Here is an 18,183-nt window from a genome sequence, read left to right on the forward strand (position 1 = left end):
TATACATCATTTCACCTGATTTATTCTCTAGATGGGAAGAGTATTGATACATGGAATTCTCTATCAAGAGACAGGAATTGGACAAAAGCTGGGGAAAGAGTTGGAGAGGTTTGACAATTTATTCCCCATTAAAAACAAAAAAACAAAACCCAAACAAAACCAAACAACAACAAAAAAAAGGAAAATCACGCTTAAACTGTACTATCCTGGCGAACAACAGAGGTCTCAGATGCTCAGGTGAGGTGGTCAGATTCTTCTCTCACTTGGGCAAGAGATCCTTCTGAAAAGTGTCACTTCAGAGGGATTTGATTTCAAAGACTGAAAGTTTCGTGCCCCTTCATTTTCATTCCCACTCCTAACCCTTCCATACATAACCTTTCCACACACATACACTGGAAATACCATTTTACTTTTTTTTTTTTTTTTGGCTTTATCTAGGGCTGCTCCCAAGGCACATGGAGATTCATTCCCAGGCTAGGGGTCTAATTGGAGCTATAGCCACTGGCCTACACCAGAGCCACAGCAACACAGGATCAGAGCACGTCTGCAACCTGTGCCATAGCTCATGGCAACGCCGGATACTTAACCCACTGAGCAAGGCCAGGGATCGGACCAGCAACCTCATGGTTCCTAGTCGGATTCGTTGACCACTGAGCCATGACGGGAACTCCCCATTTTACATTTTAAATTACTTTTTCTTAAAACAGTTTTCAGAAGAATATGTAACACAAATTCTGTAGAGTTTGGGTGTCAAATCTCAGCATTTGACAAACTGAGTATCTTAGGTGATACTTACGTATAGATTCCACAGAGAAAACATGTTTAATCAAGATTTTCTTAACTGCAATTACTTGGCTCACGGTTACGACTCTATGATAATAAGTTTTTACAGAACCACAAACAAATCAGTATCATTATGAAGAATATAATGCCTGAGACTTACTATCCTTAGGAAAAAAATAGGCATTACAGTACACCGATAATTTTTTAAGGATAGTTGTGGTATAAAGCTGTTAGGAATTATTTTGCAAGGAAATTGTGGCGAATAAGAAAGTCAGACTTCTGCAGTAGTAAGACTCTCAGCTGGACAATCACTAGTTTCTTGACACCCACTTGCTCCACAGGTAAAAATTACTTTCATTAAGATCTTAGGTAAAATAAGAACTTTAGGCCAATAAAGTCCTGATATCTCTCAGATATATATTTAGTTTGCCCAGTATCCATCACTTAAAAACTCTTACATTTCTCTCTCGATAGAATATAATTTGCAGATTGTAGCAGAGAAGTCCCCTGGGCCAGGTTTACCTATAAGTCTTCTGCTTGAAATTCATGGATTCTGCTTGTAATTGCACATCTTCCAAAGCAACCTACCACTTTATTTTTGATCCGCACCTGAACCTCCAAGATTCAACCTAATTATGCACTAGATCCTCACAATTTAGTACTTATTTAGAAGACACTCTAAAGAGATCACATCCCTACAAAATTGCACACAATGACCAGATTCAATCACAGTGTTAAATCCAAATAGTTTTTTTCTCCCAGATTCCTGTCAGGTGGGGTGAGCAAGAAAAAAATAGCACCTACCACTTTGACATGACAAAGGAGATTTGAAAATAGCAATCCTTGGCAGGAGACAAAGACATAGGAAATGAAGAAACTGTGGAAAAAAAAAAAAACTTACCAAAGAATACTTCAACAAGATTATATATTTAGTTGCGTCTTTGCTTTTGAAATTTCCTGCAAGAAGGCATGGTACAACTGTTTTCAGGACATTTTCAAGATCAAGCACTGAGGCAATAGGCAATGTTCTAATTTACTAACAGAAACAGCAAAGATTTTTAGGAACATAGCAAGTCAGCTTTATGGAAAACAGGAAAGTGACTCAATAAAACCATCTGGTCACTAATGTGGTGGTATGTTCTTAGTTATTTAAATGCTTGAGCAGTTCACTAGAGTTTACTCAAGGGGCTTGTGGTTTGCCATGGTTTATGATTACATATTTAAAGTAATAAATTATATCATATGTATTATCCAATACATCTGTTTGTCCCAATCAGTTGTAGATATTGGTAATGTTCTATTATTGAAAAATTTTACCTGGATATAGTAAAATAATGTGGGGAAAAATTATTGTATAATCTGCATTATAAATAATATAAAACTAACTCACGGATTGTGTGAGTAGGATTTCTGTAGGTATTAAATGTAAAATGCTGACCATGAGATTTAATTGAGAATTTATCTTTTTATTGCAATTTTAACAGTTATTTTTATTGATCCTACTAGTACTGATCTATCTTTTGAAAAAAATTTAAGCAATTTCTAAACAAAGCATTTCAAAATTACATTCATGAATACTATTAGTTATATAAATATGGAACTCTAAAACTGGAAGGATGTTATTTAATATCAAAACCGAGAAAGGCAAATTGTTTCCATTTTGAGCAATAGAGGGTTTGATGGGTGGTGGCTGCCTGGCTGGGTAGAGAAGGGGCAAGGGGCTCCATCTGGTCTCAGCAAAGAAATCCATTGTTCTGTTATCAGTGCTTGCCATGGGTGCCAGAGAGGGAGGCCAGCATGAGAGTATGGTATTTGATATCCCTAACCTAATTCAGAGCTTCCACTTTGAAGATAAGGGATGTGATGCCCACAAAACCATGCTCCTTACCATATTCGCTATTAGTCTCCAGATTCAGCATCTAAAGGAAATACAAAGCCATTTAACATTTTTTGATGTTTTTTCTTTGAGGTTATTTCTTGCTTTTTTCAGTCCCTGTTATTAATGAAAAACTGTCTTAATTTTGTTTTCTTTTCTGGCATTAGCATCGAGGAGCTGAATTTATCTTTTCATCCTAAATTCCTTCTTAAGTTTATACCTTTAGTTTTTTTTTCCCAAGACACTTCTGTTCACAATTAGACATTTATCTCTGTAATTGTCTCTCTTCTGATGAAATACTTCTCTGCTTTCAGCTTAGCCCGGATCAAAAGAAGGCTATCGATATTGTAACACCGAGGGAATAGATATTAAGCCCCAGCAGTTGGTTATCTCTCATTAAGTACAAGATTCTGCTTTCCTCCTTACTCCAACTCACAAGTGGCTTTTAAATGTTGGAATACTAAAAAGTCAGTTTTTAGAGAAACATTACCACAAAATTATGAAAATAAACAGTATGTAATATGTAATTATTTATTCCAGGAAAACCATTTCAGTATTTCTGTAAGTATTCACTTAGCAATGCTAATATTAATATATTATGCTTAAAAAGATCTCAAATGAAGTACACATTATTTCTAACTTAACAGCTCTCCATTTATACTCCTTTCTTTCTTTAGGTAAGGAGGGTAGAGGAAATGATCTCACAAGCTTTGAACAAAGAGGGCAGACTCACTTCCTTCTTAAGGAGTTCAATATTTACCTTGTAGCTGTTTATCAGAAAGTGAGAGGGGATGCCCAAGAATTCCATGTTGGTTTCTTTAGGCAGTGCTGAATACTTTAAAGCAGTGTTAAAGAGACACAAATACAATATTCATGACTCACTTTGGAAATGATCCTTTTTTATGCCAACTTTTTGATTCCTCTTGAAACAGACACAAATACAATATTCATGACTCACTTTGGAAATGATCCTTTTTTATGCCAACTTTTTGATTCCTCTTGAAACAGAGTTACACTTCTGCTACCTACAACCTAATCCTGACATTTACCCTGTCTAGCTGGGTAATTCCATCACATCAGACTTAGATTGTGTGGAACAGGTCTCAGAAAGGTTTCACTCATGTTTTAAGAGACATCTGAGCTTTGAGCACAATAGCATTACAGAAACTCAGGAAAAATGATATTATTACTTATACTAAAACTACTACATTTGACAGCGTTAAAATTAACCATAACTCCAAAAGCAGAAGTGCCACATACCCAGAAACTGCAAGAATATTAAGAAGGTGCCTAAACTCTGACACTGAATAAATCAATCGGGTAATAACAGAAAGTGTGAATTAGCATTCCTATGCACACTGTATTTGGAGAGGATTCTTTCAAATCAAAAGTTACTTTCACTGATGAGCTAGTGATTTTTCTTTGGAGGGTGAACTTTTGATAATAAAGGCATATTTTTAAAAGACTAAGCAAGTATGCTATCACAGGCTGTCAATTTTACTCTTTTTTTTTTTTTTTGGTCTTTTTAGGGCTGCACCTGCGGCATATGGAGGTTCCCATGCTAGGGGTTGAATCAGAGTTGTAACTGCCGGCCTATGCCACAGCCACAGCAATGCCAGATCTGAGCTGCGTCTGCAACCTGTGCCACAGCTCATGGCAATGCTGGATCCTTAACTCACTGAGCAAGGCCAGGGATCAAAAGTGCATCCTCATGGATGCTACTCAGATTCATTTCCACTGAGCCACAACGGGAACTCCTGTCAATTTACTCTTAAAAGCAATGTGTGAAAAAAATTTATCATGATTTAAAGATATTAGACAATGGAGTAAACTTTAAAAATTGTAGATAATTCCCAGTAAAAGGAGAAGCATGAGAATTAGGTACTGTGGCAGTGGAGAACTAATCGTCAGTGTGGAAATTACTACATATTACTAATAATAATGGTAATAACTAGCGATGATAATAATACATTTATTAAATACTTTCGCCTATTGGGAATTATGCTAAATAACTGCCCTGTGTAAGGACTATGCAACATTTTGGAGAAAAATGAGACATAGATAGGTTAAGTACCTTGTTGGAGGTTGAATGCCTAGCAAGTGATTTAGTAATTGGTACACAGTGGTAAAGATTGAGATTTGATTCCAGATTTTTCTTTCTCTTTCACTAGGAATTGACTAGAATAGAAGCCAGGAACATGGGCATAACTTATTGGTGTACTTTCTAGGCACATGTACAGAGATGAGAGAAGGAGGCTAAAAACTGTGTCTACATGGTACCTGGGAAGCAGTTACCCAGCCTGCAAGACATCAGAAACCAACTAGCAAACCAATTTAAGAACTTACTGACTAGTAGTACAGGAGTCTCAGTTAATACCGGACTTAACTCCCCCTTGCTTAGGTCCTGGAGAGGAAAATATTAGATTTCTAAATCTCATGAACACAAAGATCAGGCAGAAAGAAGGCATTTTTAAAAACCCACATACAGAGAATTGATCAACAAATCACATTGGTGCTACATCAAAGTTTAACTCAGGGCGTTCACACTGAGGCTCAGCCCTGACTAGTATCCATGAGTATTCAGGTTTAGTCCTTGGCCTCGCTCAGTGGGTTAAGGATCCTGCCTTGCTGTGGCTGCGGCTGTAGCTGGCAGCTGAAGCTCCGATTTGACACCTAGCTGGGACTTCCATATGCCAAAGGTGCAGCCCTGAAAATAAAAGTTTAAGTCAAATTTGATTCCTCTTCTCTTTCCTCATTGCCATCACCTTTAACTGTCATCATTCGTGTCTGAGATATCAAGCCTCACGACTTATCTTCCTGTTTCACTATGGCTCATCCCATCCAGGCTCTTCTGAGATCCTTAAATATACTTCCAGAGGTTGGTCCCAAAATGTAAATCTGACCACATCTCTCTCCCTCTTACCTGCTCCACTCCCCACCTCACCCTCAACAAAACACTGGTTTAAAAGTACAAAAAGAATTCGGTCCCCCTTTGCCTGGCATGCCAAGCCCTTTAAAGCTGGCTCCAACTAATTCTAGTTCTATTCTTTGGTATTCTTTCCCCCAAACACAGTCAAATCTGAGCATTTCATTGTTTCTGGAAGGGTCTCTTCCTTTTGTGCTTCTTTGCCTTTATATCTTTGACACTTTTCTTTTTAAATTTTTTTTATAGTTGATTTACAATGTTCTGTCAATTTCTGCTTTACAACAAATTGATCCAGTTAAACACACACACACACACACACACACACACAAATGCGTATATATATATATACACACATATTTTTCTCACACTATCCTCCATCATGTTCCATCATAAGTGATTAGATATAGTTCCTTGTGCCATACAGCAGGATTTCAATGCTTATTCACTTCAAATGCTATAGTTTGCATCTGCTAACCCCCAACTCCCAGTCCACCCCATTCCCTACCCCTTGGCAGCCACAAGTCTATTCTCCATGTCCATGAGTTTCTTTCTTTTCTGTTGATAGGTTCACTTGTGCCATATATTAGACTCCAGATATAAGTGATATCATATAGCATTTTTCTTTCCCTTTCTGACTTACTTTACTTAGTATGAGAATCTCTAGTTCTGTCCATGTTGCTGCAAATGGCATCATTTTGTTGGTTTTTATGGCTGAGTAGTATGCCATTGTGCATATGTACCACTTCTTCTTAATCCATTCATTTGTTGATGGACATTTAGGTTGTTTCTATGTCTTGGCTGTTGTGAATAGTGCTGCAGTGAACATAGGGTTGCATGTATCTTTTTGAATGGAAGTTTTGCCCAGATATATGCCCAGCAGTGGAATTGCTGGATCATATGGTGGTCTATTTTTAGTTTTCTGAGGAACCTCCATACTGTTTTCCATAGTGGTTGTACCAATTTACATTTATACCAACAGTGTGTGTGGGGGGGTTTTCCCTTTTCTCCACACTCTCTCCAGCACTCATTATTTGTTGAATTACTATTGATGGTCATTCTGACCAGTGTGAGATGGTACCTCATTATAGTTTTGATTTGCATTTCTTTAATTAGTGATATTGAATATTTTTAATGTGCCTATTGACCATCTGTATGTCTTCTTTAGAGAAATGTCTATTCAGGTCTTCTGTCCATTTTTCAAGTTTTTTTTTTTTTTTTTTGCTGTTGAGTTGTTTGAACTGTTTGTATATTTTGGAGATTAAGCCCTTGTCAGCCACTTTTATTCAGCATAGTATTGTAAGTCCTAGGCACAGCAACTAGATAAACAAAGAAATAAAAGGTGTCCAAATTGGAAGAGAAGAGGTCAAATCGTCACTCTGTGCAGATCATGTGATACTATAGACACAGAAAACCTTAAGGACTCCACACAAAAACTACTTGAACTGATCAACAAATTCAGCAAAGTAGTGGGATACAGGATTAACATTTAAAAATTGGTTGCATTTCTGCATACTAACAATGAAATATTAGAAAAGGAATATAAAAGTATAATACCTTTTAAAATTGCCCCCCTAAAAATTACATCTAGGAATAAACCTGGTCAAGGTGGTAAAAGATTTATATGCTAAGAACTATAAAACATTAACCAAGGAAACTAAAGAGGATTCAAAGAAATGGAAAGATATTCCATGCTCCTGGATTGGAAGAATTAGTATCATTAAAATGGCCATACTACCCAAAGTAATCTACAGATTCAATGCAATCCCTATCAAATTACCCATGATATTTTTCACAGAACTATAATGAACAATCCAAAAATGTATATAGAACCATAAAAGACCCAGAATTGCTGAAGCAATCCTGAGGAACAAAAACAAAGCAAGAGGTACAACTCTCCAAGACTTAAGACAATACTAAAAAGCTACAGTAATTAATACAGTGTGGTACTGGTACAAAAACAGCCATACAGAACAATGGAACAGAATAGAGAACCCAGAAATAAACCCAGACACCTAGAGTCAATTAATCTTTGACAAAAGAGGCAAGAAGATAAAATGGGAGAAAGTCTTTTCAGTAAGTGGTCCTGGAAAAACTGGACAGCCACATGTAAATCAATGAAACTAGAACACACCATCACACCATGCACAAAAATAAACTCAAAATGACTTAAAGACTTAAACATAAGACAAGACACCATAAAAGTCCCAGAAGAGAATGCAGGCAAAATATTCTCTGACATCTGTACAAATATCTTCTTAGGCCAGTCTCCCAAAGCAATAGAAATAAAAACAAAAATAAACCAGTGGGACCTAATCAAATTTATAAGCTTTTGCACAGAAAAGGAAACCATTAAAAAAAAAAAAAAGACAACTTACAGAAAGGGAGAAAATAGTTTCAAACAATGCAACATTCATTCTGCCTGGAATGACCTTACCATTCGTCTCTAATTGAGAAACTCCTACTTTTCCTAAAATATAATTTAGAATGTTACTTCTTTTGTGAAGAATTCCCTGATTTCTCTGAGTGCCCTCCTCATTTCTATTCTTTTTTTCTCTAAGAGAAATTATATCCTATTATTTATTTTATTATTTGTCATATTATAATAATTGCCTGTTGATATTTCTGTTTCCATCATTACATTATAGCTTCCTTGAGGTAAGAAACTGTATGCTTATTCATTTTTGATTTTCCAGTGTTTATTAGAACTTATGGCTTATGGTGAGTATTCAAAATATCTATTAGAAGAATGATTAAATGATACTAGTGACTAGATTATATGATTTAAAGTGCACTAGAAATGAACCACCCCTCCATAAAATACGCACATTTTTGACTTTTTAACTCTCAATTTGTATTAGAAGCTTTTAAATTTTTTGATTAATTATTTAAACCCATAAATAAAAGCACTGTTTTGAACTTTGGAGGGAGTGTTATTTTAAACATTATAAGACACACAGAAATATGCATGCTTTAATTTATTTGAACATTTTATAAAACTAAATTTTAATGAGGAAAGAAAAGAAGAATAATGTTATGATAATATTGACAAGAAGTAGGGAGAAGGGAAGAGTAAAAAGGAAGGTGTGAATTTATTTGGCAGCATTTATTATGCCACTATTATGTGTCAGGCACTGTGTTACCAATGGGAATACAGACCAGTAAGAAACTCCTTTGCTCAACAAGGACTGAGAGAATAGAAAGGGGAGACTAAAAACATTCATTAATACATTTCATTTATACCACAACTATATACAGTTCTGGGTCTTAATTGTCATCAATTATCAAGTTCTTTGCTTTTTTCCTCAAATTTCTAAAGTTGTTTTAATTATACCCTTTAAATGCAATTGGTCATATAATAGATACTTTTGAATTTGGTAGTGGGATTTTATCTGTAGAATCCAGTAATTTAGGCCAGAAAGAAACCAATTTTTCTTAATAAATTATCTGGAACTAGAATATAACTATTTAGATATTTTAAATAATAAGCACCTAAAAAACTGCTACTCAAGGTACTCAGCATCTCACCATTTCTTTTCCTCTGACTTGCCCACCCGATGCAACCACAATCTTGAAAAATCAAGCTTTCTTGTTTATATAATGTTTTATTATAATTTATGTGTTCCTTGATATATAACACATAAATTATTTTAGCAACTTTTAGCTCAATAAAAAGAACATCTTCTGATGCAATGTTTTTGGACCGTTCATTTAACATTATGTTGCTATAATTTATACATGTTGTTGCATGTCTCTGTGGCTATTAACTTTGAGTGCTATATAATATTCCTCTTATGAAATGACAAGTTTTATACATATATTTCTGTTTACAGGCATTTTGATTGGTTCAATTTTATGCAGTTGGTAGCAATTTTTATCAATTAAATAGGTAGAGTATTTCCTTGTGATCTTGATTTGCATTTCTCTGTTTTCTAATAGTGGTGACTGACTATATTTATGTTTTCATATATCTTCTTGCTAACTATGAATATGGTATCTCTCTCAATAATTTCTAGGTCTTTAATATTTATTGATATATTTTTTATTCTTTTCCCTATAGGAGACTTACACATCTTCTATTAGATTTTTAAACAGACATTTTATATAATATTTCAATTTCATCTATTTCAGCTTCTCTTTCTTGTATTTATCCCCAAACCTAAGATTTCTCCCCTATATTTCTGTATTTACATGTTTTTGTAACATATTAATAAAAGCATACACAGTTTGGTCACTAATTATTTACATCTGAAGTGAGTTAAAAACAGATTCCTTTCCTTTTGATGCAATCATTTTTAAATTAAAACATTTTAGAGAATTGAATAACAAAAATGATGGATAACATTTTGTTTAGGCAAAAGTAAAAGGCTTTTGGAGTTCCTGTCGTGGTACAGTGGTTAACGAATCCGACTAAGAACCATGAGGTTGAGGGTTCGATCCCTGGCCTTGCTCAGTGGGTTAAGGATCTGGTGTTGCTGTGAGCTGTGGTGTGGGTCACAGAAGCGGCCTGGATCCCGAGTTGCTGTGGCTCTGGTATAGGCCAGCGGGTACAGCTCCAATTAGACCCCTAGCCTGGGAACCTGCACATACCACAGGAGCAGCTCAAAAAAAGGCAAAAAGACCAAAAAAAAAAAAAAAAAGCTTTAAAAGGTTATTATTATCCCTCCACAAATGAGATTTTCAGAATTGTTATGGGACTAAAGATGAAGCAGGAATTATTGATTTGATTATATCTGTTTAGTATTTGATTAGTGGTTTATAAATTTTTGTTTGTAGATTTTATATACATGTAGAAGAAAAACGCATTAGTTTGCAGTTGCATTCCACAAAAATGAATCTCTGTATAGTTATTGGCCTCATTAAACAATACAGATTTATAGATTAAATCAGTATCAATTGTGGAAATACTGTATTTTTCTAATGAAAATATATTATTCATTTCTGGCTCTATTATAAGGTACAAAATAGTTTTGGTGAAACTGAGGTTAAGCATCATAAATGTACACAAAACTGAATCACCTCATATAGTAAGGATGGAAGAATTTGCAACTTTTTTGTGATTTGTTGAAACAAGATTAGCATTTCATGCAAATGAAGACGAGGCTCTACTGAACAAGTTTATTACCCATTGTCAACACTCTGGATTTCTTTTGTTGCAGAAAAAGTCATTGAAAAAATTCACTAGGAGAAAATTCAGTTGAGACAGTACAAGAAAATGTGGATACTGGGCCAGTCACTTCTGGTAGATTGACTTGTGACATAGCTATACAAAAAAGTGGGCTTTTCATTAAATTTTTTTTTTCTTGCTGAATGTCATGGACAGATCTAATTTCTTGGTTCCACAAATATACCCACAAACAAATCACATTTGAAAGAAAAAGTTATTTATCTTTCTCAAAAAGTATACAAAATTTGATAGAAAAGGTAATGCAACCCAAATTATTTTAAAAAAGAAAATATAAACTTCTACGTGAGTGATCTGAAGACTTGATTGTAAAAATGGCCTTTGGCAATACACACATGAAGTTTTAAACTGAGTACAAATTTAGCTGCTTTTCAAAGTTTCTAGTAAGTTTTGTTTTTTTTCTCCTTTTCTGGAGATCAATATTATGTCTGTTCAACTGAAAGAATACTGAGTAAAATGGAACACAAAAAATTAATCATTGGAATGTTAAAGAGCAATTTCAATGACCACAAATGGACTGTCAATTCATAAAACTTCATCACTTAAACCAAAAGAAAAATGTTCTCACCTGAAAAGATTAAATTCATGAATGATGGAATATTCTGCATTTACCTATATTTTTACTTTGGTTATATGTTTCAATATAAGCAAAATAAGCTTATTTATAAAAATGGCATTGTGTATATAATTTTTACATTTTTCTACAACTAATATATACTATTTCATCATTCTAAGAAATCAATTTAATATTAAAATATACAAAATAATGCAAAAAATATGAAAGGTTATGTAATATTTGGCTTGTAATTGATTTGAATTTCCTCCTCTATAAATATACTCTATTTATAGTCCCATAAAAATGTTTAAGATTTTGTTTTAAATTTAACAGTAAAGAAGAATCATCAGCACCTTCAGAGGAGAATAACTTTGAGAATTCAAAGATTACAGGTAATATTTCCTTAATTTTTAAACTGAATCCATTTCTTTTGTTAAAACCTGTGATTATAATGATCTTACCTAGACACAATTATCTGAACTTTTCAGATACCTATATCCCAACAATTGTTTGCTCTGATGAGGACAAGGAAGACTTGGAAACCGGTAATCAAAATGTAAAAGATGTAAACAGGGAACATGATGAACATAATGAAAAAGAATTAGAGTTGATGGTAAGTGTTCTGGTTGCCACAGTGTTAGAGAAGATGAATCCATTTATGCTTCAAAGATGCTGCAATGCCTGCCTTTCAATAGCTTCAACTAACATAATTTGCAAATGTGAAAAGCACAGCCTATTCTGTTCTTGCATCTCAAGCTTGATCAACAAGGCACTTTGATTTCAGTATGTTGCTTCTGGTCTCTGCAGTAGTAAATTAATGACATTCATTTCTTATCTCTTTACCAGAGGCTCTGAGTAATATTTTGCAGGAATTACAGAAGAGGTAGCACTATCCTGATATGCATTTCTAATCTTTGTGACAAGTGTACACTTATCACAAACTCGTCTGTGAAATGAGAGGGCTGAACTAGATGATTGTTAAGGTTCTGTCCGGCTCTACAAGTCTAATTCTTGCCTTTAGCAGCTTTTTTTTTTTTTTTACTTCCATCTTTGTGAGAATCTCTACGTTCTATATCATTGGCAAGTTTTAAATTCCCAAATGAGGAGAAAATAGCCTGTGTCATAACAGGAAACAAATTCAACACTGTACAATTTAGTATTAAATTTGTTATCATAAATTTCACACTTGGTGAACATTCAATCTATTTGGAATTTTGGGGGGATGGTTTAGATAGAATTTTTATCACAAAGGAAGGAATAGGAGTAAATGAGTCACATAATGCAATTTATCCCTTACTGTATTTGGTTGGAGTTCATATCATTAGGATACATGGATTCATAATCATCTAAGATTAAAATGACATTTGCTTCTTCAAGTGTCAGTGCTGAAACAGAAAAGAAATAGAACTCATCTCTTTCCCCACACATTCCATCTTTTCTATAGTGATATGGAAGCTGCATCACTAAAGTATGCAATTTACTTTGCTCCAACTTTAAGAAACTACAAAGTTGTCACCCATTGTGAGAATTCTCACCAGCTGAAAGTTAACACCGCCATTTTTTTCAAACCACAGAATATAATGAAAGGGCCTTGAAAAATCACATACTTCACCAATATACCTCATTACAATGAGCAGGCGAAAATATATAAAAGTTTGTTTAGAAGTTACTGAGATTGTACGTCCAATAAATGAACAGGGAGCTCTAATTTAGATGCTAATTTGCTCTATGCTGACGTTAATGCATAAAACAATGAAGCTCTATAATAGATGGAAATACAACCAAATCTGTGGAACCCACAGGCATTGGCTTACAAGACAGCTGTGCAGTTGACAAGTAACATGAGCCTTATGTGAGAAGAAGGGGAAAACGTAAGATTTGCATATAATTATTGAGATCATGCAAATGTCAGTTATGAGGAGAAAAAAAAAAAAAACACAGGCATCTCACTGTTAAATCCTGACAGTTGGCATCACTGAAGAGCTCAAATACATTTGAGTACCAGTTGGCAGAGGGTCATTAAAACAGAATTTGCAGAGACATTAACTCCCTCACTTTTCTTTGAGTGACGTTTTGCTATTAATAGTTTGCAGAGGCTTTGCAGAAAACATATTAATAAGAGAAACTGTAATAGGGGCACCTACAGCAAGTGTAAATGCAGCAAGGGGCACCTAGGAAGCTGCTCTCTAATTGATTAGCATGGAGCTATCAATGTGTATATCCTAAGTGAGGAGAAAGTACAATGACAAGCAAGAGTAGTTGAATAATATAATGTGATATTTGGAAGCTAGGAAGGAGAGTGATTAATTTTGGCCCCTTTTCTTATTAATCTCATGGCCAAGTCATAGCCTACAAGAAACCCCCAAAACATCTGGTGTATAAAATTTGTAAAAAATCGACAAACAAAATGAATCAAGGCAATCTACCAGATAATTACTATCCAAGCTAATGAAACCTATCTAATTTGTTTTATATATTTAAAATGATTTGGTCATTATTCTTTGTTTTTATCCCTTAAGATAAATCAACACTTAATAAGAAGTACTGCTTCCAGAGATGAAAAGAATATAGTCAATTTTCCAAATAAAGCTGAGGGGTTAGAGAAGAAGGAAATCCATGATGAAGTATTCACTGACTTGTTCAAAAGGCCTTTGTCTTCAAGTTCATCAGCAGAAAGATCCTTAAAAGGAGATTCTTACCCCAATGAAAAATATCCCTCAGGAAATGAGGGTAGTCATCAACCTTCAGAGGGAACTACTTCAGATATGGGAGAAATCAAGCCATCACTGGGAAATACTAGTAGTGATGAATTAGTGCAGTTACATATTGGTAGCAAAGAAGTACTGGATGATAATGCTAATCCAGCCCAAGGGAGAGGCAGAGTGAAAATATCTCATCTTTTTTCAGATCAAATAATGGCAGAAAACTGTAATAAAAAACTTGAAGAAGAAGCTAAAAAAATTGAAATGAAGGATTGGGAATGTTTAAGAAGAGATTTCCGTTCGGAATTCCATTCAGAAGAATCGACAGAAAAAGGATCTTCCAAGAAAGATTACGACAGCGGTAAGAATGAGGAGGAAGAGCAAAGAATACATTTAGGTGTTAATGAAAAACAAAGCAAAAAGTTTCCATCAATCTTACATGACCAAGAAAGGAAGACAGGCCACTCTGAAATAAGTGTGGAAGGGATGGGAGCTAGCACTAGAGACCTAACTGCTCTGCCAAGCAAAGACACCACAATTCATGGCCAGGCAATCAGAGCAGATATATTTCATTCACCAAGGACAAATCTAAGCTGGGAAGAAGCTGTGTTAACAACCCCAGACTGTGATCTCTCTACTAGAGAAGGGATTTCTTTAGGCGGAATTCTTGGTCAAGCTTGTTCACCAAGAAATGGAAATGTTTTGAGGAAGAAGTATCTTTTCCAGGCTGAAGAAGAACAATCAGATTGCATTAAACCTGAAGATCAGAATAAGAACACACAGCATAAACAAAATCAGAATGTTCTGGAAAGTCAGGGGAAAGCAAGAGAGAATAGAACAAATATAACAGAGCAGACCAAAGAACAAGCAGATTGTGAAGACATGTGGAAAAAAAGAGATAATACAAGGATTCTGAAAGCTACTCCTACAGAAAAACTGTTTACCTGCCAAGAAACAGCGAGCTATGAACTGTCTTCTCTTGCTGATCATGGTATTACTGAGAAAGTAGGAGCAGGTACAGCTTATATAATTAAGACAACATCAGAAAGTACTCTAGAAAGCATGTCTGCTAGGGAAAAAGCAATAATTGCTAAGCTACCTCAAGAGACAGCACGAAGTGACAGGCCCATCGAGGTAAAGGAAACAGCGTTTGATCCACATGAAGGGAGAAATGATTCACATGATAACCTTTGTCAACGAGATACAGTAGGTGTAAGCTATGACAATGATTTTGAAAAGGAATCATGTTTAGGTATTTGTAATGTTCATATAGATGAAACAGAGAAGGAAGAAACCATATCTGTATACAATTCTGGGAAGACACATGACAGGAAGAAACGTGATGTTGGAAATACAACATCTGTAGAAGAATCATCACAGGTCATTATAGACAATCAAAAAGCAGATTCAAAACTGGATTTACATTTGGAAATGTTACCAATAGGCAAAAAAATACTTACAGAAAATAAAGATCCTGGGCAGGTACAAGAATTATCAAAGAAAACGAATATAGATGCCGTTATTCATTCTGCCTTAAACTCAGGCACTAATGGAGCTTCTCAGAATGGCTCTCACATTTCCAATCACCACGCTAAAAATTCAGTGCCAACCCATGAACGGGAAACTGCTGCAGAGAATGAAAATACTACTACAATTCCTCAATCAATTTCTTCTAAATCAGAATATAATTGTAATCTAACAAGTGAAATCCAGGGTATTGACAAGCACCCGCATCCTATGACTACACCTGAAGACGTTTCCAAAAGTTCAGGAATAGTGACATTAGGTAGTCGGAAAGAAAGATGTACAGGCCAGATTTCCCAACAAGGAGAATGCAGTGTGGAGACATCTTTAGGGCCGACTATTTTAACCAGTGAAGCTTTGGAGAACAAGGAAGAGGCAAGGCATGAAAATGAAGGATTAATAAACTCTGGACAATCATTGTGCTCTTCAGGTGACAAGGAATCTGAGAGCTCTGCTTCTAGTAGTCTCCCTGCCCAGGAAAGTCAGGCTCAAAGCAGTGAATCTCTGCTTTCGAAATACATCAACTCTAAAATACCTTATTTTCTTTTGTTTCTGATATTTCTCGTAACTGTCTATCAGTACGACTTAATGATCGGCTGGGCATTCTAACTTTTTTCACTGCACTGGCTATCCTGGGAAGGGGGAAGACAAAAAGAGTCTGTCAAAAAGAAGTAACCTCAGCACTATTATTATTCTCTCTTAAAAGATAAGCTATTTAGCCTCAAACATTTGGATTGGTGAACGAGACTATTCATTGTTCAAACAGCCAGTGCAGTTTTTCTCTTGAAGGATCATTTAAAAAGGAATGCGTATGAAGTTTGCTCCTTCATATAAGTAATTATTCTATATAGGACCATTATGTTTGGATCATTAAATACCTATATGAATATGAGATCTGAAGCACGTCAAGTTGAAATTAGGTACAGCTGTTGCTCCTTAGCAGGCTATGAAGTTTCAATGCTTCACGTCGCTTCACTATTTAAAGTGCCATTTCTTGCATTCATTTCTTTTGCAGTAAAGCTTCATTTTTTTCCCTGAGAGTATTTTTCCATCTACGGTTTTTAAAAATAGATAAAACGTGGACAATGGCAGAGGACTTTTTTGGTATTTTAATACTGACCATGAAATTTGCATTTACCACTGTGTCATTTATCAGCACATTTTGATAAATCAAATCTTTCAATTTCTATTTCATATTTTTAAGAACAATATCTATACATATTGAGATGCATAGATGTAGTTTGAAGAAACACATCCTTTGCCTGAATAACACTTAATACGCATATACACATTTTAACTCCTGCATACCTGCAAAGTCAAGGCATTTGCAAACCAAATTTGCAAAAGACTGAAACAATCAAGGGATGATCTTTCAGTTATACAAAATTTTGTGTATGGCTTGTCTTTAAGCATTGCTTTTCTCTTTTAAAGGGAGACTGTATAACACAGCTGAATAATTTCAACATCAACTATTATTCAAAGTTGGAAATTTAAGTTGAAAGTTCTACAAACATTACTTCAGAATGAATTTGTACCTATAAAGCATAAAGCATTAAATTATAACAATAATTAAAAAAGATTTCTAAATGAACTATTCTACTTGGCAGTATTTTTTTGTCTTTAAATTTTTTAACTTTTCTCATTATAAAGCAATGAATTATTCCCTTAGGTGCATTTAGAAAACAAGCAACTAATCATTAGTGATATTTACTATATAATTATCAGGTTGCTAAATGATAAATCAAATTTTTAAGCAGACAAATAGGCAAATATGGAATCTACTAAGGGAGAAATGAATACCCAGTTACAGCAGTGACTTTGGTTGCTATTATTATCTATGGCTACGTATGTGAAATAATGGAACTAGTTATTTTAGTCACATAAAGGCAATGCAAACATTCTTATACAATTGATTTGAACAATGATTTGTCGAATGACTAACATATGCAAAACTTTCTGCTCTGTTCTATGGCAGAGCACTTCCTTTGATACCCTGAATGGCTAGTCCTCAGGGAGGAGGCATTATATATAGCATGATGCTTTCGACTTGGCCAGGACTTGGGAAGAGAGTCACACTGAGGGAGGTCATTTGAAGGCTTTCTTTTTTATAGGAATTACTTTCATAGAGAATGTAACATTGATCTTCAGAGTGAAAAGTAACCTGTTTATTAATCTGTAAAGGTGAATTCATTGAGTAACGTTTGCACCTATCATCCCACACTTCCAAGAAACATGCATTTCTGGGAAGACAAAATGAGAATGAAGCATTTAAACTGGTAGTAAATGATTTCCTTTACTACCAGTGGTAGTAAATGATTTCTTTAATTTTCAGTAGTTACACAACTGTTTCCAAATCCCCTAATTGCATGCTTGTCTCAAGTCCCACTGAAACTGAATGCTTGACTTTAACTTTTTAGTTGAACAAACACAAACACCTTGAAGTAGAACTCGGGGCAAATATTTGATTGTTTGAGAAAGCATATTTTCATTAAATACAAGTGGGATACTGTAGACTGGACCTAGAATATTATCTCTGAAATTTCTATCTTGATAATTTTGTTGACATGTCTAGATCACAATGAAGTTATAGTTAGCATTTCCTCAGTTCCTAATGGCTTGGTTTCTGCATTCTAC

The 18,183-nt window shown here is 34.9% G+C and overlaps 1 protein-coding gene across 1 annotated transcript in view; it reads left to right on the forward strand.

The window, feature by feature from the left end:
* Positions 1-16,616, forward strand: part of PPP1R3A (protein phosphatase 1 regulatory subunit 3A) — a 38,761-nt gene extending 22,145 nt beyond the window's left edge. The window contains exons 2-4 of the mRNA XM_047763677.1: positions 11,657-11,715; positions 11,812-11,936; positions 13,843-16,616. Coding sequence (XP_047619633.1) covers positions 11,657-11,715; positions 11,812-11,936; positions 13,843-16,158 — 2,500 coding nt within the window. The 3' untranslated portion in view covers positions 16,159-16,616. The remainder of the gene's footprint in view (positions 1-11,656; positions 11,716-11,811; positions 11,937-13,842) is intronic.
* The last annotated feature ends 1,567 nt before the right edge of the window (positions 16,617-18,183 follow it).

Source organism: Phacochoerus africanus, chromosome 16 (genome assembly GCF_016906955.1).
Source record: "Phacochoerus africanus isolate WHEZ1 chromosome 16, ROS_Pafr_v1, whole genome shotgun sequence".
Taxonomy (NCBI): domain Eukaryota; kingdom Metazoa; phylum Chordata; class Mammalia; order Artiodactyla; family Suidae; genus Phacochoerus; species Phacochoerus africanus.